Source organism: Scleropages formosus, chromosome 5 (genome assembly GCF_900964775.1).
Source record: "Scleropages formosus chromosome 5, fSclFor1.1, whole genome shotgun sequence".
In the NCBI taxonomy this organism is placed as follows: domain Eukaryota; kingdom Metazoa; phylum Chordata; class Actinopteri; order Osteoglossiformes; family Osteoglossidae; genus Scleropages; species Scleropages formosus.
Window position 1 is genome coordinate 6,239,795 of NC_041810.1, and position 16,520 is coordinate 6,256,314.

The 16,520-nt window shown below is 39.3% G+C and overlaps 2 protein-coding genes across 2 annotated transcripts; both read right to left on the reverse strand.

Moving 5' to 3' along the window:
• Nucleotides 1–1,129: 1,129 nt before the first annotated feature.
• Nucleotides 1,130–6,675, reverse strand: rbm46 (RNA binding motif protein 46). Its single transcript, XM_018746170.2, has 5 exons — nt 6,525–6,675; nt 5,905–6,061; nt 4,406–4,873; nt 3,348–4,106; nt 1,130–2,191 (listed from the first exon to the last, which is right to left on the reverse strand). Exons 2-5 carry the CDS (start codon nt 6,047–6,049, stop codon nt 2,016–2,018), a joined length of 1,548 nt encoding a protein of 515 aa, XP_018601686.2. The 5' UTR covers nt 6,050–6,061; nt 6,525–6,675; the 3' UTR covers nt 1,130–2,015.
• A 7,348-nt stretch (nt 6,676–14,023) lies between these two features.
• Nucleotides 14,024–16,320, reverse strand: LOC108930780 (lecithin retinol acyltransferase-like). Its single transcript, XM_029251855.1, has 2 exons — nt 15,790–16,320; nt 14,024–14,176 (listed from the first exon to the last, which is right to left on the reverse strand). Exons 1-2 carry the CDS (start codon nt 16,315–16,317, stop codon nt 14,024–14,026), a joined length of 681 nt encoding a protein of 226 aa, XP_029107688.1. The 5' UTR covers nt 16,318–16,320.
• Nucleotides 16,321–16,520: the final 200 nt, after the last annotated feature.

Sequence of the window (16,520 nt, forward strand, 5' to 3'; positions counted from 1 at the left end):
TTATGGGGTATTGAGTATAGATTAAAATGGGGGAAAAAAAAATCATTTAAATGTTTTGGCATAAGACTGCAACATAAAAATGAGAAAAAAAAAAGTGAAAGGATGTGAATACTTTTTGAATGCACTGTACATGGCCTTATTCAACATTTTTTTGTAGACCCATTACACATTTGCTGTAATATCCAGAAAAAAAGTTGAAAACCCACAAACTTTCATACTTTCCTAATGGACCAAAGTATTAAAAATTAAAGTTAAAATGACATGATGAAAGTGTAGACAATAAATTACATTTAAAACAGAGGTTTATAGACCAAGAAATGCCATAAAAGTTTCTGCATCACTATCACAAACCATTTATGAAATCATCCATTTGCTTCACTGGCCTTTTTTTTTTTTTTTTTTTTTAACATTTACACTTATTTGGCTGATGCTTTTCTCCATAGCTAATTACAATTACTTACCCATTTATACTGGTGGGTAATTTTACTGGAGCAATTTAGAGTAAGTACCTTGCTCAAGGGTACTACAGCTGGAGGTGGGGATCTAACCTGCAACCTTTGGGTGCAAAGACAGTAACTAACCACTACGCTACCAGCTATCCCCCTTTTCTCCAAACAAGAAATTCTACAATGAAGCATCTTCAGAGGGAAACCTTTATTTAATATAGAATACAAGTAACACAAAAATAAGCAACTCTGTTGAAGTTAAAGCACACTTTAGGGCACAACCAACATTAACATACATTTCTGAAAATGTGAGTTGTTTATATTTTTAAAATGTCTTTCCAACTGAAAAATACATTTACAGCACATTAACAGTTTACATTTTTCTATGCATCCAAAAAAATTCACTCAAGAATACTGGTCACTGTATCAGCAAGAAAAAAAAAAAGATGTACAACTGTGAGATGAACTTATTTGGTATGTAAAATTAACATTTGATGGAAAAAAATGTACTGATTATCTCAGTACAAATACAATGTCAAGAAATTCACAGAAGCCTTACATAACAGAACTTTCATTTCATTCAAACTGATATTACAAAAATAAAGTCATATCAACCCATGACATAACCAGGTCAAAATTACTTTAAATTTGTAAATAACACCAATACACTCTAGATTAGAACACTGAATTTTAATAATGGAACAGCTATAAACTTCTGGCTACAAATAAAAAACACTGTTGTTGTGACACCGAAGACTACAAACTGTTCTCTAATTATTGACTGTATTGGTTTATCACCTTGAAGCTGCTGCAACCAAGAAGGGAAATTAAGACTAAATGAAAATACAGGAAAAAGAAAAAAAAAAACAACTATAAACAAAAAATACAAAAACAAATGAAAATAAGAATGAGATCCATTATTAGCATTGTCCAATCTACAGTACACAACATAAAACGTAAAAGATTTTTTAAATAACTATAAAATTTATGTGCTATTCAATCTGTGGCTTAAATAACACCTTTGTTGCATTTTATTTATATATGGATTTTTTTTAACACAATTTTACACCTGATTTGTGTTTCAACATGCATAAAAGAGTATTTGTTCAACAGTTTAAAGCCAATGTAGCAGCCTGAGCATTATGTGCATGTTGCAGCAAAACACTTCAATAAAATCCACACATGAATACACAGATAAAGACAGAACTAAAAAGAAATAATTGTATACTAAAACAGAACTAATTTATATTTTTCGTGGTTACTACTTCAATAAATGCAAAACTTTGCTATAATTTCTAACCTTACAGCTTAACCCAATAGAAACATTGTGCCATACATGTAACAATTTTGTATATGTACATGACTGCAAAAGCCACATTAAGTGTCAAGTTAAGTCAGTGATATTTTGTAAATATTAATTTCAAAAATAAAAATGGTATACAAAAATATTCAATGTAAACAACATCAAATCATAAATACAACCATACATAACCCATACAATTACACATAAAACACAGCCATGAAAAATTAGCAGTGTATTACTTATGAGGATTTTTGGCCTTGCCTGGATTAATAGAAGCTGGACTGGTTAGGAATGTAAAGCCTTAGTCCATTGCCACTGGACAAGGGCATAGCTGGTGACACTGGGTACCCTGGATAAGGGATGTTTCGACACCCATACGACATCAGACTGGTGCCCAGTGGAGACAGACTGGAAGGGGGCCCTGAGCCATGGAGCATGCAGTCTACACAAAAACACAAACAAAGACTGAAATGGATTTTTTACTTTCTCATTTAGAAATTTAAAATGTCAAGAAATCAGTGGAAAGGATTTTCTTCCCTTTTTTTTTTTTTTTTTTTTTAAATCAACTCATCTGTACTCAGTAGACAATTTTTACCATAATCTTTACAACCGAGGTACTGACTAGATTCAGTGTCACTGCCGAGACACTGAAATGAAGGTGGCATGAACGCAATAAAAATGAAAAATCCTACCGACACACTTGCTAACAGAACTTTTATAATTTCTACAATCAATAAACAGCACTATGAGTTGTAATAATTTATTTATTCTGTAATTCCATGTCAGCTGTGTTTGTCTGTAAATACTGGAGGCACCCAGAACCACAGCAAATTCCTTGTGTGCGTCAGCAAGCTGGCCAATAAAACTCATTCTGATTTTAAATTGTGTACTCAGGAAATAGTCTTTTTTATATATACTGTCTTCAAGGGTTAGGGTTACCTAACCCATATTATTATCACATTATTGATCATTATGAGGTACTTTTTGCTTTATCATGTCATCGTCATAATACATCCAATATGTTTCCTGTATTTCTGCAGGAATTGGGTCAAAATCTAGGGACTAGTTCATATAAAACCTGTCTTATGCCACATATTCCAAAGAGCTGTCTAAACCCTTTATCATTCAGTGCTGTCTGTTAAGTCTCCCAAATCACAAGTCATCACAATAACCTTGATTTGGCTTCACTAGAAAAAAAAAAAGTTTCTGCAGAAAAATTCAGAACAATCAAACATATGACACCTACTGCTGGGGGATATCATGCCAATATATGGTCTTATCTGCCTCTACAAAGTGATGTTTAGTTACACTAAAAATAAAATGTTGCATCTAATACAATATAATCATAATATTTCTGCCCATTTTTAAAGCTCAAAAACTTTTTTGTATATTATATAGTATGTTTCAAAAATGTTATGGACAATGCACACAATTACATTAACAGATGACTTAACAGAATTGCTTCAGAATTCTTATAAATGTAGCGCAAATCACTGGGCCTAAAAAAGAGTTAGGAAAGTGTCACCCTACACATGACATAACATTTTATGTGATCATTGATTTTGTGATGGCAATTTTGCAAAGCATAGAACACTAACCTAAATTCCTCAGTGTATTCTGTGCAGCCAGTTCTTTGGCATCTTCAAGGACAGTACAGAGTTTATCTGGCATGAAGCTGCTTTGGGTGCTGGAGATGACTACTTTGTAGATTAGCAGCAGCTTTCCATCATGGCTGGTGGTGGAGTAAAGGAAGTACTCAGGCAGGGACCAGCACTTCTTGTGGCAATAGTACTCAAGGTAAGTGACAGCAGAGCAGAACTGGCTGGGCTTCAGAGAAGAGACACCGACCGGAACAAGGCTGGAGCCCGGGTAGAAGGGATACGTGCTCCGTTCTACATCCTTGATATATGGGCTGCTGAGCCTGCCTGGTATGCTGAAGTGCACTGTTGGGGTAATTTTGTAGCTCTTGTCTTTGCTCTGGGTGATAAAGCCATCTCCGCAGGACCCTATTTGCACTCTGCTACTGGACCGACGGCTGCTGTCCTTGTTGATAGGCTTTGCCAAGGTCACCTCAATGGTGGACCCATCAATGACTTTTCCATTCATGATGCGAAGGGCCAAGGCAGCATCCTCACGACTGTAGAAGTGCACAAAGGCGTAATCAGTGAGCTTCTTCACTCGTTCCACAGCTCCAGGCTTGAACTTATTGAACTCATTCTTGATGGTCTCCTCAGTTGTGGAGAACATGAGGTTCCGGACATAAAGCACCCTGACCCGCAGCATAGTCTCATCATCAACATCCTTCTCTGGTTCAGCCCAGTCCACCTGGATGGTGTGACCCCACAGTTGGTAGGTTCCTGACAAAAACAACAGAGTGCGAAGAACAGAATCGTAAATAAATTAGTTTTTAATATTTACAACAAAATGTAACCAAGAGCCATGTTAGCCACAGTTCAGTGCATGGATATAAACACCTGGTAGCAAGATGATGATTATATCTTTTAGAACATTTAACTGGATTTGCTATTAAGTTGGCCATGTGAATTAAAATGTTGGAAATATTGAAGCATCAATAAGTATACTTTCTTTGCAAAAAAAGAAAAAAAAAAAACCTCAGTTTGTGTATCCCTGAATTTCATATTCTTCTAGTAAGTACCTGGAATAAGTTTCCTCCTAGCCATTGCAGCAGCTTTGTGAGATGCATATTCCACAAAAGCAAAACCCCGGTTTTTGGTTTTGTCTGTGGCACTTGGGTAAACTATGACATCTACCACGCCTTCTGTCACTTTCTTCATCTCCTCTAGGATCTCCTCTTTCTTCTTCTCCTTGGGGATTGAGCCAATGAAGAGCCTACAATTGTCAAGGCTGACGCAGACACCAATGAATTTCCCCGGGCGGATTTCATAGTTGTCCAGAAGGTGGATGGCCCTCTGTGCTCCTTCTTTGGTGGTGTACATGACAAAAGCGTAACCTCGGTTCTCACCACTGAACTCCATCATCAGCCTGAACTCATAGATTCGGCCTGCCCGCTCAAACAAGGGTACAAGTTCATCCTCATACATGTTCCGGGGGATTTTCCCTACAAACACTTCACAACCACGTGGTGGTGGGGGTCCTTCCCAACCTGAAATCGTGAGGAATTAAGAAGAGTTACACTAATATAGCAACTTTCATAATACCATTCACCTACACAGGGCCAGACCTCAGGTGACAGGATATTGGAATGACCGAACAATTCAGTGCATCACAATATTACTCATTCACTCACACATTAAAATTTGTGTGTGAATGAACTAATGAAAAGCAGTAGGTTAATCGGAGAAATTAAACCCAATTTATTTTTTTTTAAATCAATTAAATATTCACTCCAATTTTTTTTTTTTTTTGGAAATGCAAACCTGGAAGGAATCATCATACTCTTTGTGCCAGCCTCCTACCTCTCATTAAGAACATCTGTAAATTTTTTCCTTAGTGGTAGGAGATTGGGCAAAACGAAATATGATTTGTTAAAATAATGTCACTATTTCAAGAGATTTGAAAGCATGTATCTCTCAACACACAACACAAAAATATGAAAATCTATTAAAGAAAAAAAAATTACATTTTAATTTTTTTAAATCATTTATATGATACATTGGAATGAGCGGTCAACAACATGCATGAACAAACCTCCCACCAATTAGTTTGGTCATGCATGTTGTTGACAGCTCAATGCTTCTGTTATTTAAGTATCAACATGTCAGGAATACGAAGGACTAAAAATATTAGTAGTGCTCACTGGTGTCACATATATGGGGGAAACATGAGGCTAGTTTAAACACGGAAAGGGCACACCCCTTCTACTAACCCTCCGCTCCATTACGTCAAAGACAAAATACGCGCTTGTGTTTGATGCGCGGGGGGGGGGGTGGTGGCGCAGTGGGCTTGGCCGGATCCAGGTCTGGGGTTCAAGCCCCACTTGGGGTGCCTTGTGAGAGACCGGCATCCCGTCCTGGGTGTCTCCCCTCCCCCTCCAGCCCTGCACTGCCCAGTTAGGCTTCGACTCACCGCAACCCCGTTCGGGACAAGCGGCTTCAGTCAGTGTGTATGTGTGCGTGATGCATTATATTGTAACGTAAATAAATTACACTGTCCAGCTAGTAACTAGAGCCCTACCTGGGGGGGGACCAAATTTGCGCTGCCCATTTTCTTGCACCATGTTGTAGCCCGTTTTCTCCATCAGTGCCAGTAGAGCTGCTTCATTTGGGCTCTCCACACAACCATTTGTTGTGGGCACCATGTTCAAGCTTCCCTCAGTCATTAACCTGTTGGGCTGGTAGGAAACATCACTGGTTACGAACATACTAGGGCAAAACTAGTGAATATCATTCTTGGCAATACAGGTAGTTATAAACAAAAAATGAAGCAGAAATCAACCTGTACTGAAGATGCCTCCGTATAAAGATAATGAGGACGACAGAAAGGACTAGAAACTTCTCAAGAAAAACGAAAATTTCGTCGTGATCATGATGCTGACGTGTTTCTAAGAGGAGTTTGCTCTAACTTTCTCCGGAAAAGAACAATTAAAGTTTGTTCGTTTCTTCTAGTATGAAGTTTGTATCAATTAATTGCGCTAATTTCTGTGAATAAAAGGTCACCTCAGTTTTAAAAAACTAGGTAGCAAAATAACATCCCAGCCAGAGAGTTACGATGATTCGTTTCCGTCGACGACGAACTGAATTCTTCATTCTACCTGAGTGTGAGTGGTCGTGCTCTTAATTTTTTAATTAAATTACCTTATACAGTTCCAGAAACTTATTGTACGACGCTTCGAAGAAACATATAAGTGTTTCGAGTTATTGTTATTTTCAGTTTGAGCAGTTTCCTTCTTCTTCTTTATAATTAAGCTCGAAGCTGTTTGCAGTCCGCTTCTCGCAGACGCATCGATCCTCTTGCACGGCGCCACCCGTACGCCAATCAGAATTCAGATTCTTCACTGAGGCGGGAACTACATTTCAATTAGCCAATGATTGACGAGTACTGCACGACTTTCCTTGATTGACATTCATTTATTTTTTTATTAATTCACGTGGCAGACGCATTGCACCCAAAGAGAAGTATTGAAGTGCCTCAGAAGGAGAGATAATAGATACAGACACGTGATTCCTGCGTCTTCGCAGCTTGTTTTTGTAAGCTGTCCGGGTCCTCGACACCTGCGTCCATTCATTCTAAGCCACTTCGAGTCATGTGCAGGGTTGTCTTTGCACTAAATTTGATCATTATGGCTCTCGTGTATTGTAAATTGTATTCGCACTATTGTTTGTATTGTACTGTTGTTGTCGTATTGGTCGCACATCGATGCCGTTTTGTATTGTTATCGTCTTTCTTGTGTTTCAAGTTGGGCATCGAAACAACCAATTCAATTGCAATACATAATACTAGTACTGCCTGACTGACACAGACAGAGTTTTCGAAGTACAAGCACGTATTAGTTTGTCTAATCCCACAGTTTAAACTATCACGGGCAGTTGTATAGAAAATTAGTAGAGAGAACAATGTTTCTAACAGGTAGCATTATCCAATTAAAACGACTTAAAGTTAAAGACAACATTAAAACGACATAATAGGAAATAACAGCCAATTCATATCTGCTTTAGCCAGCGTGCACCAATCACAACTCACAAGAAAATCAGAAAGTCGATCATAATTGGCTGCACCACCCTTGCACCAATCAGAAGTCAGCATCTGCACCAAGGCGGGGCGAACCTTTCAATCATCCAATCGTCGTGTACCACTAGCTTCTTCCTAATTGTTTGAGATTCATGGAAGTGTAGTTTCCTGTTCTGTCTTTACTATGACCATAGTACAATTTCCTATGGTAAAGTGTATTTTTTAGTGTTTTAGTGTCAGTTACAGATACTTAGTCATCTGCTGATATCTCCTTTCAACGTGAAAGCAATCAAGAACAATAGCTGTGGTTTTCAAGACATGCTACTGCAGCTGGTTTTGTGTTGACTGATTTTTGAAAGTTACCTGATATTTTGGAGGGAGAAATAATTATTGATGCAAAGGTTTTTTCTTTTAAACATGTCACAGAACTGAACAGCTTTCAGTTCATATCTCTGTACTCCAGCTGAAGGACATCTTTTCTTAAAAGACCTTGTTAGCTGTGTCTGACAAATATCTGAGGAAGCTGGCATGACAATAATGTCCTGGAGATAACAATAATTCTGCATATGTCATCCATCAGAAGTTCTTGGTGGCTTTCTTTGTAGTTTATTGTCTCTTCTGAGCTTTCCGTGATGGGCGCTTACAATTTCACAACCATGGATTATCGAACAGACTTTGTGAAGTGACAGCTGTTGTTATAAAATGTTTTCCACTTTGCAGATTCTTTACATTTTTTGCAGCTTTCAGCCTTTTAATGGCCAAGAATTTGAGATGGGGGGGGGAGGGCAAGTTGAATGACCATCAATGGATCATCACCCAAGTTAAATGAAAGCTTGGTACTGCTCAGATAAACTTCCTTCACACCCAGAGTTCATCTTGGCCACTTTCTCAGCCAATGCAGCACTGATTTTGTATTCATCTCAACATGATGGTGACTTTAGAACCCATGTCTTGGAGGGCATTCAAGTTCACCGGTTCACTCAGGGCCTGCTAGAAAGTACTGGGTCTTTGCTTAATATTGGAATGCATTAACTGAAGAGGCATCCCTAACACTGCCTTATGAACCGTTCTCAGGTTTTGGTTGTGTTCTTGATTTCAACCTTGTATCTGACTGGTATTCATACGCTGCTCTACTGTGACCAGATGGCTCAACATCATCTGCTGTGATTGTGCTGTTTTTAATATTTTCATCATATTCATATTGCAATAGAAGGAGGGAGAATTCAGTTTGGGCAAACCTTTATGCCATTTTAGATTGAATAATGTTTTATATTTACTATTTTAGCTGACACTTTTCTCCAAAGCAACTTACACTGTTGAGGTATTTACAATTATTTACCATACAGCTAAGTAAATCTACTGAAGAAATCTTAAGAGTAGTTACCTTGCTCAAGGGTACTACAGCCTGAAGTGAGACTCAAACCTGTGACTTTTAGGTCTAGAGGTAGCAGCTGTCCTATAATTACTGTATATATTACACTTATTCATGTAGTTGATACTTTCATCCAAAGCAACTTACACTGTTGAGGTATTTACAATTATTTACTCATTTATACAGCTGGGTAATTTTACTGGAGCAATTTTGGGGTAAGTACCTTGCTCAAGGGTATTATAGCCAGAAGTGGTGATTGAACCTGTGACCTTTGGATCCAAAGGCAGCAGCTCGTGCCACTACAATACCAGCTGTTACAATGTTTTGAATGTGTGTTGTATGTATGTTGTGTGAATGTTGATGCATTTTAAAACTGGAAATGACAGAGTAATATCAGAGTTTAAGATAAATGCCTGGGTATTTTTCTTTTGGGGGGGCGCAGCAAGCTTTGTCGGGGCCTGCCCTCTCAGGGGTGTGGGGCTCAAGTCCTGCTTGAGGTGCCTTGCAATGGACTGGCATCCCATCCTGGGTGTGTCCCCTCCTGCTCCAGCCCTGCACTCTGTGCTGCTGGACTCAGTTCCAGTTCACTGCAATCCTCTGGGACAAGCAGCTTCAGACCGTGTGTGTGTGTACTTTTTTTTTTTTTTTTACCGTTTTTCTTAAAAGCTTAAAGGTCAAGAGTTTAAAAGTCCTGTTCTTAAGGTGAATATTTCTACTTGTTTTTAAATTGGTGTTTTTTTTTTCACTTTGAATTTGGAAAGATGAGTTTGTGTTTAGATGAGTGAATAATCTCTGTGATGAGAAAGGTTTTAATGATATTATCTATGTGTTTTTGTGTCTTTGTGATTTTGAATTTTGGTGTGTTGTAATGCTTATGGTATTAAATAAAGTTTGGGGGGGGTTCATACTGCAATAAGATTTTTTTAAAAAGTTTTCACTATTGAGAAGTGTGTGAGTCACAGCTAAATAAAAATGGATTTTTAGGCCTGTAAGATGTGAAATATTTCTTCAAAAAGTAGCCAAAATTTGTATATTAAAGATCTCTCCAGCTCGTCTATGGTGTAACTGTTCACGCATCGTAATTCCAGAAGCATCCCCAGATACAGCATTTATTCAGCCATTACTCTGGTATTGTACTGCTCATTTGTGTATCTTATAATATTTAATAAATAAAAAAAAAAAACCTTGGTGTGGGTATCGGGATTTGTCTATCCTGTGTCTTATGCACCTACCGAAACGATGAACCTCGGTGCAGCAAGTAGCAGGGAACAAACTAGGTTTGCTTGAGACTTTCATGTCTGCAGCTATGTCTCCTTCTCTTAATGTAATGCATAAATTGTACTTTTGCTGAGATGTACGTCACTTTGGACAAAAGCGTCTGCAAAATGAACAAATGTAAATGTATATTTCATTCAGATAAAAAAATAGAAAGGAACAATGAAGCTGTAAATGCAGGTCGACACTGGAAAACCTATCACACAACATTAGGAATAATCCTGTTTAACAAAGTATTCCAGCAACAGCACTGTAATTTTTCTATATATAAATAAATTAAATAAATATATATTTGTATTGTTATATTATTGTTATAATAAATATATAACTACAATATTTGTCAGGGGTGAGCTAATGGCTCTCTCTACTGGACAGTGATCCACTTACAACGCAGCACCTTTATGGGTGGCTTCCGTACCTACTATCCACATATAAAACATAAATAAGGAACCGTTATAATTTGTCATTTCTTATCTCCCTGAACAGCCGTGTAATTATCTGAGCAATGACTTGTGATTAATTTCCTCTCCCTATTGTTTCTTTCTTTGTAAATGTAGATTTTCTCTTGGTGCCTCTTGCAAATAAGACCTATTCAGACAAACTGGACCATTAGAATATGAATGTGCCAAGTTTCCCTGCTGAGCTGAAGACAAAGGGGTGTTTTTCAGGGAGACACATTAGTTTCAAGGCCTGCGTTCTAAGTCTTCTTTTGTGAACTGCTAACTGCTCAGAGGATTTTATTTTGTTTTTGGTGTGTATAGCCCAGCAACACGCTTGGAAACAAGACACAAAATTAGTGGTTTTAATGTAATGGAAGATGGCTGCAGATGTTGCTCACTCTGCAGGTTTAAGACCCTTTTAAGCGAGGAGCATTGTTTTAGTTTAAATTGAGTAGCTCTGCTGTCTCACAGCACCTGGGTGGTGCGAGAGGACATGGGTTTGATCCCCGTTTAGTGGCGTTTGCATGTTCTCTCCCCGTGTCTGCGTGGATTTCCTCTGGGTGCTCTGGTTTCCTCCCAGAGTCCAATGATGTGCTATTCAGGTTCCCCCATAGCGTGTGAGTGACAGAGAGAGTGTGTGTGTTCCATTGATGTATGGATGAGTGACCCAGTGCAAGTAGTGTATCTAGCAGTGTAAGTCACCACGGTGAATAAGGTGTGTGGGCTGATAACACTACATAGAGTTCATTGGAAGTCTCTTTGGAGAAAAGTGTCTGCTGAATAAATAAATGTAAATTTAAGGACCCCCCAAGATTTCAGTTTCAAAGCTCCTCCCAGGGTGTTTTAAAAGTTAATGGGTTTATTATCAACACAGTGGCACAAGATAATGCCACCAGAAACATCAGGCCCTGTTGACTTAGCTCATCTTCTTCATGAGCGTCACTAATACTGATTTGGTTAATTATGCGAATGCCTTGGAGGAGACTATTAGGGCTATTAAGTCAAAATGATAATTTTTGTTATTGTTAATGCTAAATGTACTGTGCTCTTCAGTTTGATGATTTCACACCTCTTTCCCTCTATCACCCTATGAGAGGTGATGTCGAATATCAACAAAAACGGTAACCTCACAATTGTGCATAATTTAGTTTTGCATTTAAAAAGAATACTGATAAAGCAGAGTAGTGGAATAATTTAGTTGCATTGTCTTTTACAGACGCAGCACTATAGAAGCTAATTTCTAAAGAGAGTTTGGGATGATGAAGAATTCTGTCGGTCTTAACATACTTCACTAAAATTGTGCAGCACTTTGCGTTTAAGCTTTATTATGACCTGCTGTGATTTTGGAAAATTAGCCAGCTTTGCACATTTGAAGACCATTGCTTAAAGCAAGACAAAAGTATCAGAATTGTAAAGTTTTGGTTTATTTTTTCTTTTAACCATTATAAAAATTTAGGAATCAGCAATGAACTATTTACAATTAAAAAGAGGCACTTGAACAAATAATAATAAACATGCATATATTTCACAGATAAATTATTTTCCTTGATATATATCAAATGTAACATTCCTTGATATACAATAAAATATGGGACTAATAATGTAATTGTTAGTTTTTGAAAAAATAAACAATAATGAATGAAAGTGTAAATTAAAAGAGACAAATGATTACATTTGTTAACTTGCATACACTTTTACCTACATCAATGTATAACTCAGAGTAAACAGTGCACTGTACCAAAAGATGGAGATAAAGTTGCTCTTATGCTTTTCAAGAAGTACAGTCAACTGGATCCAAAACAGTTTTGCCAGCATACTTTACACAAATAGCTGTATATAGAATTGTTAGGGAGTAATTTTTAAAACATACATATTATACATATTCATTTTATTTTAACATACAATGCAGTGAAAGATAGAGCAGGATCGAATAGTTGATTAGGGCAGAAGTGGGTCCAAAAACTATGTGTTTTGAGGCTCCTGAATCATCTGTGGGTTTCAGCAGTTAGAAGTAACAGTGGGAGCTCATTCCATCACACTGGAGGCAGAACCAAGAACCTCTGTGCTTTTGATTTTGGACCTTTTTTGCTGTGACTGAGGCTACCAAGAGGCCAGAGGTGGAGGATCACAGCATTCTGGGTGTGGTGAAAGATCAGCTCCTGTTGGTACTAGGGCGTAGATCCTTTGATGGTCTTCTAGGGTATAAACTTAACGCATGCAGCTACAGCTAGTCAACGGAGAGAAATGAGGAGGGGAGATACGTGGAAAAGCTTTGGTAGCTCAAATTCAAGTTGTCCAGCAGCATTCTGGATCAGCTGGAGTCGTTTGATAGCAGATGCCAGAAGACCAGGGAGAAGAGAGTCCTGGTGGGATATCACAATGGACTGTATCAGAAATTGTGTACAGTGTGTTGTGAGGTAAGAGTGGATCCTGCAGGATGTATCTGCAGGACCAGGTTATGGCTTTGATGTATTGAGAAGCAGAAATTTGAGTTTTGTGTCTGAGAGACCAGTACAGAGCCCCGGGGAACTCTGGCTGAGGGAGAGTGAGGAGAAGACAGGGAGCCACACTGATCCACCTGACAAGATCTCAATGACTGGTAAAACTCAAACAATTTCAAAGATCTTTCTTTGATTGCAAGATGTCAAAGAGGCAAGAGGAATCTGGTGGTTGACAATTAGAAATGCTGCAGACAGGTCTATTAGAATGACGGCCAAGGTAGGGAGAGGCCGGTCTGGCCGACTGGAGAGAATCGGGTGCAACCAGGAGGACAGTCTCCGTGGACTGATAACCATCAAGGAAATAATTCTAGGCGAGAAATACAAATAACTGGTAATTGGTTGGATGTTAAAGATAGAAAAGAGGTGTGTGGGCATGTGTTTGAGTCCGGAGAGTTTCTTTAACTGTGATTGAGTTGTGAGCAGTTTTGAAGGTAGATGGGAAGCAATCAGAAGAAAGTGAGGAGTTAATGATAGGAGAGCTGAAAGAAATATGTTTGGGGAAATGACGTGTAAGAGCAGCGAAGGGATGGGATCAAGAGAGCAGGTGGCGGCTCTGTGTGAGAGCAGAAGGTTGGAGATTTCAGCTTTTGATAGGGATTCAAATGCACTGAATGACTGGGAGTCTCAGCATGGATGGGACAGGTTGATGCTGAGAGGTTTTCAGCGATGGAGTTGACTTTTTGTCAAAAGAGCAAGGCAAAATCGTCCTCGGTAAGAGAGGTGGAAGAGGAAGAGGAGGAGGAGGAGGGCAAAGGAGGGAAAAAGGTGGTGAAGTGTTTAAGTGGACTGCTGGCTGCATTTCAATCAAAAGTACACACAGTGCATAGTTAAATTCACATAAACTGTTAAAGAAGCAATTTGGACTTACACAGTAAGTTAAATTGCACAAAAACAGCATGTTCTGACATATATAACACTTCTCAGTTAATATTAACATATTAATACTGTATTCTACACAAATTTCTCTCTCTCTCACACACACACACACACACATATACATACAGGTGATTTTTGCCAGTTTTGTCGACTAATGTCTCTTATTCTACCATCCAGAGAATAAATGGGATGATCACAGCAGGCAGTGTAGCTGTGGGTGTCAATCCATGGTAGATGGTAAACATCATTCCCAGGAGAAGAGAGAAGAGGAGGCTCCTCTGGTCTCTGATGACCGACTTCAGGCATTCACAGAACTATAGGGAAAGAAGCCACAGTTATATCTATTCAACACCGATGATAGCCTCCATTCAAAATGTGCATAACTGAAACATTTTTATCAAAATTTTATCATTGAGACCATAATTCAAAGGGAAAGGCTCATACATAGTTCAGTAAGCTTTCAAAAGTCTTGGTTCAGACTGTCTGAATATCCCAAGAAAATTCAGACTTTATATATCATTATCGACATAGCGTATTTTAAAATCTTTTTTTTTGTTGAGGGATAATAGCAAAGATATCAGTACCATGGAGAGTGCAAACAAGTAACATCGCCGATAGGCCTGAGCTAAATAATGAAAAGTAACACAAATTGTTTGAAACATTTGACTGAATGTTGCTGTGTAAAAATGACAAAAAGCAAATGATGTAATATAATCAGCAGTTCCTGACTGATTGTCAAGAGTTCCGTCTTTCTTCGAACTATGAAACTGAACTATGGTGATGACTTTCCATGGATGAATTCTATATCTCGTTCCTTTTAGAGAAACAATCTTTTTACTGCATCGATAAGACAATCATGCTTTATAACAGCTAGTCTTTCACCAGGACTGTTCGTCACCCAAAGCTTTAGCAGAACAGGTCACATTTGAGGAGATTTCATGCAGTTATTGCCATAAAGGAGTAGAAAGTTGCAAGAACAATCACACTGTAATACAAGTACTGCAGTAGGATGTACAAATATGGCTCTGTACTGTATATATACTATACATATACACTATATATACTAATTAATGGCTAGTTTATTTTATCAGCATCCCTAGGACATTTTCTGTTCATTAAGCAGATACAGTATTAAAATATGCTGTTGTCATGATTTAGTGCCAGAATGTGTTTCAAAACATTTTTAATTAAACAATTTAAACGTTAAACAATATTGGAAAATGAAACAGCCAGTTTTTGCCCCTTTGAACATACAATGAAATAAAACATTATTAATAGTGGTGGCAGTAGTAGTATTATCATCGTGACTATTATTACTATTATTATTGCCCTCCGATGAGGGTTTCTGGAGCCCCACCCTGCCTCACACCCTATGCTTCTGGATAGGCTCCGGACCACCGCGACCCTCCCCTGAAAAGCAGTTTAAATAGATGGATGGATTATTCCTACTTAACAGGCGCCTTTTCCCAGTCAATTGCACAGCGATTTACCCTTTTCAGCGGCTGGGTCGTTTTTACTCGAAGCGATTCGAGGTGATGGAGGGTAAGAATCGCACGAGGCGTGGAATTCGAGGCGGGAACCTTGGGATCGCAGGGCGACGACCCGCTTCATAGTGTTACTCCGCCAGCTGCCCGTATGACTGCGGTTGTGACGATTATCCGAGTTAAACACATTTACAGTTACAACATGTATTCATTTATCAGACGCTTTTCTCCAAAGCGACGTACATGATCTCATAGAAAATGCAGTGTGTTCATTATCTGGAAGAGACACTTAGATGCAGAGGTGTGATTCTAAGTGCAGTTAATTTGTTTCTTTCCACCATGATATATAATTATGAACCGATGTTCATCACACCTGATCACCTTCTTTATAATATATCTATTTTTTTTTTTCATCTATTTTTCTTTTTTTTTTTTTTTATTACCCTGTCCGTCTGGAAGCTCGACGCCGCGCCGTATCTGCAGTAGGTGGCGAAGTGCTCGCAGTTGTACCACAGCAGGCTGTACGGGACGTTGCCCACGAGCTCCTCGGCGCGCTGCGCCGCCTCCTCGCGCTCCAGCGCGCGGCTCTTGCGCGCGCGCTCCGCGCCGCCGCGCAGCACGGGCGAGCCGTAGGCGAAGTCCTCGACGGTGTCCACGCGCACGGACGCGCGCTTGCAGAGGACGCCCAGGAGCAGCCTGCGGTTGGTCACCATGCTGTCGATGAGGCTCCTGTCGCTGGTCACCACGGGCATGATGTCGGGCATCAGGTGGGCCACCTTGTTGTCCCCCAGGTAGATGCCGAAGTGGGTGAAGAGGGTGCGGGGCACCTCCAGGAGGTCCCCCCTCTGGAAGCTCGAGCTCTCATAACAGCGAGGGGGGCATCTGCTCTGGCCTGAGGACAGGAAGCTGAAGAGGCTGAGAGTGACGAAAGAGGAGATCTTCTCCAGGAGGAACGTCAGCAGCTCCAGCATGTTGGGGATATGAATGTGTGTGTGTCTGGAAGGGGGACCTTGGCTTCATTCAGATCTTTATCCTGGTGCGTGAGAGGAGGAGACAGGGTGACATCATGAACTTTCTCTTCAAGTTGGAGCTTCCATTGGCTCGCTGGGCTGAGATCATGAGAAGAAGAAGAAGAAGGGGGGAGAAAGTGAGGTTAAAACTCACTATGACTATT

Excerpts from the sequence above, each read along its gene's own strand:
- rbm46 (XM_018746170.2), bottom strand. The coding sequence starts at position 6,049 with ATGACTGAGGGAAGCTTGAACATGGTGCCCACAACAAATGGTTGTGTG. Across the intron at positions 4,107-4,405 it reads TAGGAGGAAACTTATTCCAG|GAACCTACCAACTGTGGGGT; the intron begins GTACTTACTAGA and ends TGTTTTTGTCAG. Across the intron at positions 2,192-3,347 it reads GAATACACTGAGGAATTTAG|ACTGCATGCTCCATGGCTCA; the intron begins GTTAGTGTTCTA and ends GTTTTTGTGTAG.
- LOC108930780 (XM_029251855.1), bottom strand. The coding sequence starts at position 16,317 with ATGCTGGAGCTGCTGACGTTCCTCCTGGAGAAGATCTCCTCTTTCGTC. Across the intron at positions 14,177-15,789 it reads CGAGCTTCCAGACGGACAGG|TTCTGTGAATGCCTGAAGTC; the intron begins GTAATAAAAAAA and ends CTTTCCCTATAG.